Here is a 15,690-nt window from a genome sequence, read left to right as displayed (position 1 = left end):
TTAAAAACTGCAGTGTTAACTTGCGTTCCCAGAAGGTACATGATGCAATTTGATTTATTTTATTACATCAGAACTTGTTATCTGTCACTTGTTTATTACAACAGAACTTGCATAACATGTGAGAACTCACCTAACGACGCCAAGAAGCCCAACATGAGCTCCTTCTCCTCTCCCTCATACATGCCGACATCCAAAATTCCTTTCCTCATGGTATCCGACACTTTGTATCCTGCAACAAACATTCTTCTGATAAGGTTTTCTGTATAAGTTTCTACTTAAATGCCGCCTATATCACTTATGTAACTAATGCTATTTATGCGGCGTTACAAAAACGACAAAAATGCATAAAATATAATATTATGTGATATCAGTTCATTTGATGTATGTACCTATGTATGTATGTATGTATGTATGTATGTATGTATGTATGTATGTATGTATTTATTATTCTCGCCAAGCTTAGACGACCTCACTGATACCACTCTGCTGACTCGTGCCTTACTCGAAACATGATATATTATATGGTGCATGCCTGTTAGTTATGCAGCGTGGTCACATTATGACTCTGAATTAGCCCAGCCGCTGGGCTGAGGCAAGTACGATTTTTTTTTAACAGAGAAGTTAGTAGTTTTGTCTTGCGGCAAGATAAGCTGACTCTCTACTCGGGCTGAGCCCGTCTATATTTGACAGCTCTGTTATAAAGCAATTCAGTTATCGGACACGGCCAACTGCATAACATAAACATCGAGAGCATGTTGATGTGACTTCTTTGACTTCTTTCCTCTGAGCCGGGTTCGTCTAAGTTTGGCGAGTACAATATGTATGTATGTATGTATGTATGTATGTATGTATGTATGTATGTATGTATGTATGTATGTATGTATGTATGTATGTATGTATGTATGTATGTATGTATGTATGTATGCATGTATGCATGCATTCATGCATGCATGCAAGTACGTACTGTATATATAATGTTTGGCGTTACAGACATTTTGAAATTGGACTGGACTATTAACTTCACTGTACTTCTGGCATTTACCTATTAGGAAATTCGCGATTAATACGGACGCATTTTCACCTCACAGAACATCATATAAAATGTGTACTGCGCCTCAGATATTGGTAGCAAATTTTTTTTATTGAATTCCAAGTTACGGTTTAGTTATTTTACGAAACTGGATATTACATTCACAGGAGACGAGGCGAAGAAACAGTAACAAAGAATTATTGCAATGGGTTTCCGAAGTACCCTGAATGTAGGCAACACACAGTACATGGGAAACGGAGAAGTTATCTAGAACTGAGGTAACGCATGGAATGTATACTAAATGCATCACTTCAAAGACAGTATAATATTGAGATATTCCAGGAAAAATCGCAATAGCTCTTTGGCATGTTTGCATAAAATCACGCGTAGAAACTCAGTTCTTAAAGACAATCTGACGCTGTTTGATAGAATGATTCAACAGACATGGAAGCAATGAACTTCAATGACAAACGCATGTATGTTTAACGGTGCAATATATTGATTTTACCTTGTATGTATAAAATAACATAGGAATCCAGTATTTTTAATGCAAACAATTTAAGTTTCGCAAGAATGTATGGACAATTATATTTTATTGAGATGTGTTTATAAAGTAGTAATCTAGTCTCGTCGGTGACTTAAGCGCTATCTTCCATCCAAGCGGCCAGAGTTCGATCCCCAGCCAAGTCGTTATGGAATTTGTGGTAGACATAGCAGACGTTATAGAGTACCGGTTATTCCACCAACATTCCCCTCATTTCGTCTTTCATCTGCGATAGTTAAATAAAAAAGGCGGGGGTGAGGTCTTGGGGGCAGATGGCTTCCAGGAAGGGCTTAGTGCTCCGGATCATGAGACTATGCACTAAGTTTTTAAGTACATGGATCCGACCAGAAACCGGTCCTAGAAAAGCCAAGCCAACCCAAAGAAGTAATCTAGAGTAAGCATCGAAATTCAATTGGGCTTAAGGCTTTTATGCATGATTAAATCATGAGTTCGAAATTTATAATTTTTCGTTTTAAGTTATTGTCCGGTTGCATCACATGAATTTGGACTTGCTGCTACGCAATAATAATGGAATGACAAAAGCAGAAAGCAGTACCCGGAGAACATCTGCTCTAATACTATGTTCATTAATCACAATTACACTTAAACTCGCCGAATTTGGACTTGAATTTTTAGCGTGGCAATTAGACATTCTAGCATCTCGACGAACGATGCGTCTGAGGTTTATATGTACAGTGAAACCTCTCCTTGCGGGCACCCCCAAGATATGGACACTCCTCATATACGGACAGATTTTTATGTCCCAACTGAAATAATATAGAAAAAATGATAAATTTAACTCTTGTTTACGGACACTCTCAGACACGGACACGGACAGCTGTTTCACAGTCCTAAAGCTTGCTTTACCTCTTGACTGCGGACAGAATTTGGATTTCAAGACCTAATGTTTTACAAAAATGGAAAATTTAGTACAAAAATTCCTTAACATGAAAGAAAACAATAGGCCTAAGGGTCTCGTAGGCTACCACTAGCCCAGCCGGCTACCCCTTGTCAGCTGAAAGCGGGTGGATAAACAAAGTCATACAATTTAACCTGTCTGATGGGTCCAAGATTTCCGCGATCGTGAAATGATAGGGTTAGTAGGATTATTCTCTTCACTTCAGTCAGTTCTGTTTCGAGAGACATGGCACCTGAACGTAAAGGTTAAGTTGAAAACTGTAAATTTCAATACTGCATAACTGTAGACCTAGAATAAAATTGCATGGCACAGTACTGTATTTTCCTTTCTCGGTCTTATCTAGTGCAGTTCAAAGGTGCAAAGAATTTACTGTAGTATACTGTATTTAGAATTAAACTACAGTACTACATTTCATTTAAAGCGTGAAGGGAAACATAATGCATATTATAAATTTACTGTTAGATTCGGAAGCCTCCCTTGAAATAAAGGACACCTCCCAGATGCGGACAGATTGTTATGTCCCTTCGATGTCCATAAATGAGAGATTTATATGTAAATGTTATGTTTTATTTAACGACGCTCGCAACTGCAGAGGTTATATCAGCGTCGCCGGATGTGCCGGAATTTTGTCCCGCAGGAGTTCTTTTACATGCCAGTAAATCTACTGACATGAGCCTGTCGCATTTAAGCACACTTAAATGCCATCGACCTGGCCCGGGATCGAACCCGCAACCTTGGGCATAGAAGGCCAGCGCTATACCAACTTGCCAACCAGGTCGACGATTTATATGTACATAATATTATGTCGTATATGAGCGATTTCTTTTTAAGTTAACATACGTTATACACCGGTCTTCGCGGCATACCTGGTATTGCATGACAACGTTCAAACCGAGGCCAAAAAGTTCGTGTCGCGCATTTTATTCGATCCCCATAAATCTAGTCTGACGCCAAACTTCTATATTATTTGCAAAACTACAAAACCTGACCTGCCCCTTGCGGTTTCAAGATACGCGTTAGAATACTCCAGAAGGAGAAGTTTCCTTCGTTTTGAATCGTTGTGGATCGTCGATAATTGGGGCAATTAAGAACAGAGATTGAGGCAGCAGCGCCTTCATTATTGTTAACTTCATTATCGTCTCTCGCTCCGTACGAATCAAAATATCGACCTCGTTCCTTCGAATCAAACTACAGCGCGACGAAACCGCGAATTTCCATTATATAGCTCTGAAGACATTGCGAAATGTTACGAGTCAACAGACTGCTCATCAAGTTACTCGCGGGAATAATTAACGCAACAGGACGGGTAAATGCAAGAAACCAGACATATTAGTAAACGAGAGGTGCAGTGCAACAGGTGACAATGATTTAATCCTTAAGAGATTCTGGTTATTAAGCAAAACGAAACTATTTCTTTTGCATTTCAATCTTTTTCGAGTATTGTGAAATATTCTCTAATAATAATAATAATAATAATAATAATAATAATAATAATAATAATAATAATAATAATAATAATAATAATAATAATAATTTCATATTCATAAATTCAAGTTATTAACAATATGACAGAAATCTGTTTATTAGAAGATATTCCTTGTGTCCGAAAGTAGGCTACTCAGCGAAAACTCGAATTACACCTACGACTTTCATTTTACGTAGCATTATTTTAAGAAGTAATATCCACATGATCTGAATGTGGTACACGATTAGTCTTATAAAATCGATGACAATGTGGGCTTGCTTACTTACTTACAAATGACCATTAAATAAAAATGAAATATTTATAGCGACAATGGAAAATTTCTGTTTTTAGGTATGCAATGGTTATATACTACGAATATATTAAATAAGCAGTCGTGGACAGCCGATAGGGGGGAAAACATGGAAATTTAGCTTGAAGCAAGTAAAGCGATAGATTTGGAAGTAAATCCCGAAAAGACAAAGTATATGATTATGTCTCGTGACCATAATATTGTACGAAATGGAAACAAAAAAAATGGAGATTTATCTTTCGAAGAGGTGGAAAAATTCAAATATCTTGGAGCAACAGTAACAAATATAAATAACTCTCGGGAAGGAATTAAACGCAGAATAAATATGGAACATGTCTGTTATTATTCGGTTGAGAAGCTCTTATCATCCAGTTTGCTGTCCAAAAATCTGAAAGTTAGAATATATAAAAGTTATATTACCGGTTGTTCTGTATGGTTGTGAAACTTGGGCTCTCACTTTGAAAATAAGGTGTTTGAGAATAAGGTTCTTAGAAAATATTTGGGATTAAGTGGGATGACGTTACAGAAGAATGGAGAAAGTTGCACAACGCAGAACTGCACGCATTGTATTCTTCACCTGACATAATTAGGAACATTAAATCCAGACGTTTGAAATGGGCAAGGCATGTAGCACGTATGGGCGAATCCAGAAATGCATATGGAGTGTTAATTGGGAGACCGGAGGGAAAAATACCTTTGGGGAGGTCGAGACGTAAATGGGAGGATAATATTAAAATGGATTTGAGGGAGGTGGGATATGATGTTAGAGACTGGATTAATCTTGCACAGGATAGGGACCTATGGTGGGCTTATGTGAGGGCGGCAATGAATCTGCGGGTTCCTTAATAGCCATTTGTAAGTAAGTAAATAAGTAAGTGGTTATATTCCCCCCCCCCTTTTTGTAGTAAGGATATAGGGAAAGTGATACGTGATGTTTTTTCTAAATAAGCCACTGGTCTTTCAAAAACATTTCAAGCTTCTTACTAAAATATTTGAGCGGCACATTAAAATTTTCATCATTATCTATCACACCGTGATTATGTGAGAAACAATCCAGGATGTACCTTGATAAGCTAGAGTATGCGTGTAGGCTAGAGTATGCGTCTGTAATATGGTCACCTCAGTTCCAGTCCCATCAGATGCAAATAGAAAGGATACAGAAAAGATTTTTACGTTATTTATATTTAAAAAAAAAACATCACGTGTCGTCTTATGACAAGCAAATTTCATATAATCAGTTACTTTTTTAATTTAATTATAAAACTTTAACATCTCGACGATTAATAAATAGTCAAATTTTACTCTATAAGACTGTTAACGGTATATTGAATAACTGTGATTTTCTTAAATTCCTTCAGTTCAATGTAAAAAAACAGAATTACGTCATAGGCAACCTTTTGTTATTCCCATTCCTAGAACTGTTTTCTTCAAGAACTCTCCATTGTTTGTTATGTGTAATACTTACAACTCTCTGTCTTTAAACTCTGTCTCAATTAGATTTCAGTTTAACAGTTGACAAATTTCATACAACATTAAAAAGAATTGTATTTCCTTAGATATTTAAATTATGAAGAAGTGTATTATAATGTTTTACTCTAGTTTTTAAATAATTTTGCATCATTATATTGACATTTGGCACTATATTAACTGCAATACTATATTCTAGCATCTATTACCGTTATGTATTTTCTTTCTTTCGTTTGTGTTGTTTGTTTTGTTTTTTTTTCTTATTATGTATTTTGTGTAGCCTAATGTATCTGTGTAAGCCACCTGTAATTGGAAGCCTGCTTCTGTTGGTGGTGGATTTAAATAAATAAATAAATAAATAAATAAATAAATAAATAAATAAATAAATAAATAAATAAAATGTAGAAAATATAAATTTTACTCATCACTCCTCTTAAGCAAAGAACCACAAAAATCCCTGGAATTGCCACTTAAGCATGAGTATTAGAGCATACACAAAGCAAGATTATTTTACTCACCTATCAACACGGCTCCAGCAATTTCAAAGACTGTTGCCAAACAGCAGGCCTGTTTGACAGTAAGTACTTTTGATCCGACGGAAGTACCGAAGGAATTGGCAACATCGTTGGCTCCGATGCCGAAAGCCAAGACGAAAGCCATTAAGAAGCCAACAACGACGAGCCACAGAAGCTCCGTGGCGAAGGGCTGGAGGGTGACAGCGATCTGAGTAGCTATTGTTGTTTCCATGTTGCCAGTCACAGTTTCAAGACACGTGAGCGCTGCACACACACTCTTACAAAGTCTTAAGTTTCACACCTCTGCCGTCCATCTCTTGCGGCCCACTAGTGCTCCACAGTTCTGCACCCATTCTGTTTTATGACTAATATCACAGTTTTCTCTCCTTGCCCTGAGCTTTCCTTTGTTAAGTACTTGAGACCAGGTACCCCCAAATATCCAACAATTCGCGAAATTCAAATTTTATATTACAAAAATAAATTAGAACACCATAAATTACTTGGCTGTGTTAAATATATTTTTACGTTCACGGCCAAAATCTCTTCTTTTCCTTTAAATTAATATTCTAATTTAATTAAATTTTTAGGCCTTTGGAATCTTCTAACAACACTCTTCCATTCTCTTGATGTACCGAAAGGATGATATTCTTTTCCCAGTTTCTGTCAACTTCTTTGACCTTCAGAAACAATATAACATTAACAATCCCTTCAACAGTGTTCTCCGGATGTTATTTTCTTGTTCTGTGTTTTCTTACAGAAGACAGGATTTGTTTCTGAGAGAGAAGCCTCTCATTTGTTTTGTCAACAATTACAAGTTCCTATCCTTGTCTTCCCCTCTATCCCTTTTTTGTTTCAAGCAGAAAACAAAAAAGGGAGTCGAGATTTTGGCTGTTTCAGTAGTGTGTTTATTAACAGTTTCCCCGCGAATATCAGTACATGTAGGCCTTCTATTCCAAAGAAACAGGGAGCTGTTGTGTTTCAACAACTTCTTGCCACTGATGAATTCATCCTGCAAAACAAAACGAGTAGCAAAAATTATACTTTTTTTACTTGAAAGTTTTATCTCAATACAAATGCACAACGAACTGAGATAAACCAAAATTACATGCTACGGTAGAATTCACTATGTTTAATAATGTGTTCTGATTGCAACTCTACAAATTCAGAATGAAATATGAAGCAAATATGACTACAATAATGAACTCTTCAGAAAGACAACAACGCATTCTATTTTATAAATGTACAAACGGGGATCGAACCCTGGTCACCACAGTGGAATGCAGAGAGGCTAACCACTTAACCACTGGCATACAGAAATCATAATATCCGTACTCATTAATGTATCGCCGATCGAAAAGCGATTGCTTAAATGGATCTACTACTCATATAAATTACAATGTTTAGAAGTGAAGGACATGCGCTTTGCTACACTTCAGTAATTCTACATTTTATCAATTTTGAACTGTTAACTGCTTTATACGTCCTCTGCCCTTAGTGACACAACTGAAGAGAATGTGGGAAAAGTAATGACTTTTGACGATGCTAATTCTATGAAAATAATGCTAATGAATGGACAATTGGATTAAAATTCACATATAATACTTTCACATCTGTATTCATAATTAACTCTCTAGCGGCCAGTCAAAGACTACTTATGACATGCAATACATATGCAGGTATGTATATTGAATATCGAATCTTTTCATAAAGAGCCAGTTCATAGAATTATACGCGTCAAACTTAGAATTATGACGATTCAAAATCCAATTGTGAGATTGCATGTATTTTTTTAATGTCAGTGTTTCAACAACTAAAATGTAACTATGGGACTGCATGTATTTTGAAGTATTTCTGTTTCCTACACTGCAATAATGACATTCCATAATCAAAGTGCGGGGCTTCGTGTATTCCGAAGCGTCAATGTTTAATCAACTTCATTAATAACGTTCCAGAATCCAACTATGGGACTGCATGTATTTTGATACAGTGTTGCCAACAGCTGTTCATATAATATCGCTAGATAGCTTTCGAAAACCCGCGATTTTCTAACAAATATCTCTAGATTTTAATGTGCACTTATTATTATTCAATAATAATAACAATAATAGTAATAATAATAATAATAATAATAATAAAAATAGTAATGCTGGTCAAGATAAGAGCATCCACCCGCCAATGTACCGACATCCGCCCGCCAATGTAACGAATATTGCATACTTTTATTATTCCCAGTGTGGCGCTATAAAGCAATTTTGAACACTTTTATCACAGTCAAAACATAGTTAAATTCTTATTGCACTATATATAATGCTACCATCAAAACCCGAAATCCGACAAAACCAGTTTCAACTAGTAAAAATTAGTTTTAAAATTTAGAGAGATAGAAAGCGAATTTTCGTAAGATCTAGAATCAATCAAGCCTAACCTGTCACTGATTCTAGATCTTACGAAAACTCGTTTTGTATCTCTCTATATTTGCTTAACTAGTTTTTACTAGTTGAAACTGGTTTTGACGGATTTCGGTTTTTAACGGTAACATATAATATGGAATTATCACTACATTAACACATCCATTATTTCACAAAAAACACACACTGAACGAATTAAATGTAATTATGAAATCCGCCAATAATGCTAATATGAATTTCACTTCAGAAACCTTAAAGACTGAAAACCGCTAGTATTCCCGCTAAGCGGGATAATATAATTTTACTCGCGAGAAGGTTATCCAAAAAAGCTAGATTTAGCGGGAAAACTGATGAATTGGCAACACTGATTTTGAAGTATTTCTGTTTCCTAACTGCAATAATGACGTCCCATAATCAAAGTGTGGGGGCTTCGTGTATTCCGAAGCGTCAATGTTTCATCAACCTCAATGATGACGTTCCAGAATCCAACTGTGGGACTGCATGTCTTTTGAAGTATCTCTGTTTCTTACAGTGCAATAATGACATCCCATAATCAAAGTGTGGGACTTTGTGTATTCCGAAGCGTCAATGTTTCATCAACTTCAATAACGATGTTCCACAATCCAACTGTGGGACTGCATGTCTTTTGAAGTAACTATGTTTCATAGAGTGCAATAATGAAATCCCACAATCAAAGTGTGGGGCTTCGTGTATTTCGAAGCGTCAATGTTTCATCAACTTCAATAATAACGCTCCAGAATCTAACTGTGATTATGTACGTGTTTTGAAGTGCCGGTGTTTAATAGATTTCGTATGTTTGAACACACGCGACACTGAACAATTTATAAACGACTGTATTTATTCTTGAATTATCAAGATTTAAAAAATTCAACTCCCAACTACGCTTCCTCGTCTCTTTTAACACAAAATATTCAATATTTAATTTCTGCGATTATAACCATTGCTATCCGAAACTTCATCTCGAGGCTGCTGTTGCTCTCCAGGAAGCATTGTTATTCATTGCATATGACTTAAATAACGAAGTTAGGAGGCCTACATCATAGTGTCACACATGTATTAACATAGGTCACGCTCTTTATAAAATAGAGTTGACTTTAAATTTACAGACTTAATGACGTTCAGTTCTTTTGTGAAAATTGAGGAGAAAGTAAAGAACGCAGAGAGAAATAGAGAGGGAGAGAAAGAGAGAACTAGACAGTCGGGGAGATAGGCTAACTTACTCTACAAGGCAAGTATGTTCATAATAAAATAAATTACGATCCTTTTGAAGCAATTTTCAAAATGATGGTAACAGAAATCCATATTTATCTCACAGTGGTAATCGCCTTTGAAAGGAGAGTTGCAATACGAATAGCAGCCCAGGAATAAGCGAAATGTTTCGTAATCACAGATTAGCCGTTAATCGTCATTATTACAATTAACTTTCATCACTATGCAAATACTACGACTCTACGGTTTATGTATACGTTTGTTTGAACAGGAATGTAAACTCACAGCCTTTTGCAAGCGTCCAATTTGCAGTAATGAAAATGTTACGGTCATCAGAAACTTCCCATTAATTTGTGGTATCAGTCAAACAAAACAGATTTCAAATGAATTCGAACTCATACACAAATCGCAATTCGTCTAATGAAGTTCACAATCTGGTACGGATAAACCGAAACATGACTATATAGGATATTTTTTAAGAACATGAATAAGCAAGAAGGAAAATTGAATTCAACTTTGTGTGGGCACAAGTTTAACAATGTGTTTAAAAAATAACTCATACAAATTTAATCTCCTCTGTGATTTTAGTGGTAGGATTTCCACTTATAAGTTTAGAGACTCAGAGCTCGATTCCCGGTAGGGAAGTGGAGATTCATCTCCAACTGGGATTGAGTGTGTTGTTAATTTAAGCGATCGGCTTGAGTGCACACGACCAGGGAATCCTGTTTCTTACGAAGGTCTAGCGTTGGTTGAAGAATCCCTTAAGAAGGAGTTCTGTATCTCCATTAGACGTAAAATAACGATTAATTTCATTCATAGTTTTCTGCCCAAGGGCAGGTTTTTTACTGCAAACCCAGCATTATCCAATCTTTTCCCATTTTCCGCCTTCTCTTAGTCTCCGCATATGATCCATATATCTTTTTTTTGATGGGTTATTTTATGACGCTTTATCAACTGCTATGGTCATCTAGCGTCTGGACGATAAAAAGGTAATAATGCCGGCGAAATGAGTCCGGGGTCCAGTGCCGAAAACCCAGCATTTGCTCTTAATGGGTGGAGAGGGAAACCCCGGAGAAACCTCAACCGAGTAACTTGTCCCAACCGGAATTTGAAACCGGGTCCGCTCGTTTCAACGTCAGGCATGCTAACTGATACTCCACAGCGGTTGACTCCATATATCTTAATGTCTATCATTTGACATCTTCTTTCGCACCGAACTCTTCTTCCGTTCACCAGTTCTTCCAATGTTTCCTTCAGTAGAATTTCTTCTTAGCCAGATACCCAGCCAATTTCTTTTTCTCTTCATGATCAATTTCACCATTATTCTTTCTTCATCCACTCTTTCTAGCATAGCTTCATTTCTTACCCTGTCTGTCCATTTCACACGCTCCATTCTTCTTCATATCCACAGTTCAAATGTTTCTAGTTGTTTCTCTTCATGTCGCCATAATATCCATATTTCTTCCCCATATAACGCCACACACTACACAAAGAACTTCACTAGTCTCTTCCTTAGTTCTTTTCCAGAGGCCCACAGAAAATGATTTTTCTATTAAAATCTTCCTTTGCCATTGCTATCCTCCTTTTGACTTTCCGGCAGCAGCTCATGTTACTACTTACAGTACATCCCAAGTATCTGAAGCTGTCTACTTGGTCTACTGCCTCATTTAGAATTCTCAGATTTACCTTCTTTATTTTTCTTCAAATAACCATGATCTTCATTTTGTTTGCATTATTTTCAGCCCATACTGCTCACAGCTGTCATGTAACTCCAGTAACACATCATTTAGTAGGCCTGCCATCTCTTCTTCTGCTAACAATGCAAACATCAGCAAATCTTAAGCAGTTTATTCTTATTCCTCCTACTATCACCCCTACCATATTGTGAAAACAGTTCTTCACTAAGTCTTCCAAGTAGGTGTTGAACAAGCTAGGTGATACAGAACATTCTTGTCGTACTCCTCTTCGGATTCGACTTTCTTCTGACATTTCTTTCTCATATACTGACTTGTCGGCCTGGTGGTGCAGTCGGTAATGCTGGCCTTCTGTGCCCAAGGTTGCGGGTTCGATCCTGGCCCAGGTCGATGGTATTTAAGTGTGTTCATGTCAGTATATTTACTGACATGTAAACGAACTCTTGCGGGACAAAATTCCGGCACACCGGCGATGCTGATAGAAAGTCAGATACAAGTGTCGTTAAATATAACATAAATTTAAATTGTTTATTCTGACTTTGACTAGTTTCGTATAAAGCTTACTGAATAATCTCGCCTCTTTCCAATCTACACCAATTTAGGAGTAATATGCATTCAATTTCAATGTTTTACATAATCTGGCAGGTTGCTGGCTTGGTTAGATATGTTATTTACATTTATCTCCTAAGGAGATGGTGCAAGAGAGTTTACCATCTCACAAATGATCTATCCGCTTAAAGCCTTGGTTTTTCAGAACCGACGCATGCGGGATGCGAGGTACGAGGCCCGTGTCGCACAAATCCGGACTACACGAGAGATAGTGAGTGGTTTCTATAGTTGCGAGGTGCGCAGACCTCGCATCTCGCAATTATAGAAACCACTCATTATCTTTCATGTAGTCCGGATTAGTGCGAGGCGGGCCTCGTACCTCGCACGTCGCATGCGTCGGTTCAGAAAAACCAAGGCTTAAGAGTCAACGTTTCTCTTTACGTAGGTCAGATGGTACTTACGTAAATCATCAAAAATAAAAATATTCAGGGAGAATTGTTGGAAAAACGAAACTCGAGTAGGCCTACTACCGTCATTTGAAGGTAGATTTGTCTATGTGATAATTGACAATTCAGGATGAGGAAAGAAAAGCGAAGTCATGACAGAAGAGATGCCAGATGAACATAAGTCCTCGCGCTTTTCAAAGCAGACATTTTAATTTCTGAGAACCGTACGCGGAACGAACAGTTCAATAAACCCTGCCATTGGCACAACAAATGTCATTCAGAACACACATGGGTCTATGAAAATAGTTTTAAAATGCATGCTTTATTAATTAACTACATATTATGAGCGCACTGTAGAAAGACTGATAATGGAAAATGTGTTACTCACTCTTCTGCTATTATAATGTGATCGTTGAGCAGTAAAATTAGATTTTGACATGACTTGTTAAAGTTCAATGGGCCATCATTAATTTCTGCAACACACATTCACTGCTAACACAGTATCACCGTAACAGAAAGCAAGAGACAACTACTGCACCATATCTTTCCACGAGATCAGCTCTCTGAGACGCCTTCCGAAAACGTTACACAGAACCTGTACAGTAACAGTAGAGAAATCCTGAAGATAGCGCTGACGTTGGGTATACAAGTGTGACACAATAATAAAAGGTTCAATGTTACTTGAAAGAGGCAATCACATTTCCTTAAAATTGGAGTAGGAAAGACGTTAAAAGCGGTATATAACCCATTCATAGTGAGGGAGATGACGCGATAGGATATTAAACTTACATTACAAAGGCGCAATGAATTCGGACGATAAAATATTCAAAGTAGGCAACATTACTGTCAACCAGTGGTTCTCGAAGTGTAAAGAGCTGCAAGAGGGATGGCGAGATGATTTACAAAATAAAATAAAAACGCCTTATTAGCATACATTTATGTTTTATTTAGAAGATAAACATAAACAACGTTGAATAAAAAAATAAAGAAACATGTTTTTCGTAGTTCTAAAGCAAAAAATAAAGCAGGTATGCATATTACGATTTATTCTTGCAGGTCATTAGAAGTTGGGAGGTATTCACTGTTTTTGAGTAAAATTATTGTTATTTTCAATTTTACAGAGATTTATATTTTTCGAATAGGGCTAAGTACCGGTACGGTAGTGGTAGAGGTGGTCGCAAAGAAATGTCTTGCCCAAAAGCGGGTCATGCCTTCAAAAAGTTTGGGAACCACTACTCTAAAGAAAGATATTTTAATATCGACTTGTTTAAGAGGAGACGCATGCCAAAACGCAAAGTTTCAGAAAATCATTAATATCTTCTCATGTGTTCCACATAGAACTATGCAATTTTACATACTAATAGTGTGGTAATGGTTTGAGATTTTTAAAATATATTTTTATCCTCCAAATTTTTTATTTTTTAATGTTTGAAAAAAATCAAGCATTACTATACATATGTATATTCTTTATTGGAAATGGTTAATGAAACAACCTGAATTTTTCTGCTTAATAAGAGAACACAAATATAGCATATCATGCAGAGACTTTTCCATATCCCTTTCATTTTAATATTTATAAAATTTTTGATTTAGATTTAAAAATTGGATTATAAATTAGTCTTCTTAATAAAATATGAAATAAAAGAAAACTTATTTCACAATTTCTTTGGAATATAAAGTGCCTCTACTCAACAAAAGCCATCATGCTAAGTTTTATTCAATTACCTCAAATAATTTCTGAGAAAAAAATTCATAAGTACTGAAAAACGTAAGTTATTGGAAAATGCGGACAAAGTTAAACATACTCTTAGTGTTCCTTATATAGCTTAAAATTGTCCATATCTATAATCAGGCCGAATTTGGCCCTCAAATTTTGAGGAAGAATTCTTGAAACTATGTGCTAATAAATGAGACTTTTTTGTGATTTTTTTTACCATTTAGTCCTACATCTCTCCTTAAAAGATATCAGACAAAAATTAAATATAATTATATAGTCTAGTAGACAAAATAACAAAATGTCAAGAACAATGGATCGAACGTGTAGAACGAATGAATAATGATAGATTTCCGAAACTAATCTTCAGCTACAGACCTGAAGAGACTTAGAGACAGAGTTCGCACACAGAAAAGATGGAGAGCAGTTTTAAATCCTAGAAGACGGAACAGTCTAACAAGACTAATCCCTGAAGTTGATGATGATGATGATGATGATGATGATGATGATGATGAATATCGAGTTGAAGTATGCAACTATAATGAGTAAACGAGAAATAAAGGAAGTTTTATCTGGCATCCACAATTAAAACATGCCATGACAACAGAATTTTCTACTCACCTAAAAATGTCAGTATGAGATTTTTCTCCCTGTTCGATGCAATGAGATGACGGCCTTGTATGAGGATGGATGGGGTGAGTCGGCACTAATTAAGTCTGCGGGAGGAAATGTTGCCTCTATAACGGCTTGACGGCCGTTGCTAAGAAACGGACTGACTGTCCAATATGGCGCTATACCTTGACGTGCATTCACTCAGTCCAATCATCTGAAACACAAAATAAAAAAAAAAAAATTACACTCGTAACGAAAAACAAGAAAACATTGTGTAAGCTGTAAAGAATTAACTTCTTAAATGTAATGTCGAAATAAGTTTGTAATATAATGTCGCGATATGACTTTTGTTATAAGTTAAGGGGACACTATACTGAAATTACCAATTTCCATGTTTTTAAAGCTAAATTCACAAATATTTTATCACTGGTGTATCTGGTTAATAACAACACAAGCACAAAATTTTATCCCTCTATGATAAGTGGTTTGCATTTTATTAATAGCTTAATACAATATTGAATCGCTTTGTATAAAAAGTCCCTTAAACTACAATTTACATTATTTTTAACTGATATTCACTTATATGATTCTTTCTATACGTTGGCACAGACATTACTATTGGGTTTTTCTGTACAGTAAATCGGAAAATCACTGGGAACATTTTAATGATTATTAGTATTTTTATTTGATGAGCGTGATGCCGACCACACCACCTCATTCTAGAGGCGAGGTCATGGAAAGATGGGGCTCTACCTCCATGTCCTCCAATTGCCTTCATGACATGTTA

The 15,690-nt window shown here is 36.3% G+C and overlaps 1 protein-coding gene across 1 annotated transcript in view; it reads right to left on the bottom strand.

Annotated features, from left to right (window-relative positions):
• The window catches only part of NaPi-III (Na[+]-dependent inorganic phosphate cotransporter type III), a 93,347-nt gene that overhangs the window by 56,057 nt on the left and 21,600 nt on the right, over positions 1-15,690 (bottom strand). Inside the window, exons 2-4 of the mRNA XM_069826279.1 lie at positions 14,913-15,117; positions 6,254-7,259; positions 131-229 (exon numbers count right to left, since the gene is read on the bottom strand). Of these exons, the coding sequence (XP_069682380.1) occupies positions 131-229; positions 6,254-6,482 (328 nt within the window). The 5' untranslated portion in view covers positions 6,483-7,259; positions 14,913-15,117. The remainder of the gene's footprint in view (positions 1-130; positions 230-6,253; positions 7,260-14,912; positions 15,118-15,690) is intronic.

The sequence above is a fragment of the Periplaneta americana genome, chromosome 5 (genome assembly GCF_040183065.1).
Source record: "Periplaneta americana isolate PAMFEO1 chromosome 5, P.americana_PAMFEO1_priV1, whole genome shotgun sequence".
Classification (NCBI taxonomy): Eukaryota; Metazoa; Arthropoda; class Insecta; order Blattodea; family Blattidae; genus Periplaneta; species Periplaneta americana.
Note: the sequence above shows the minus strand (reverse complement) of the source record. Positions and strands in the feature narration are given on the sequence as shown.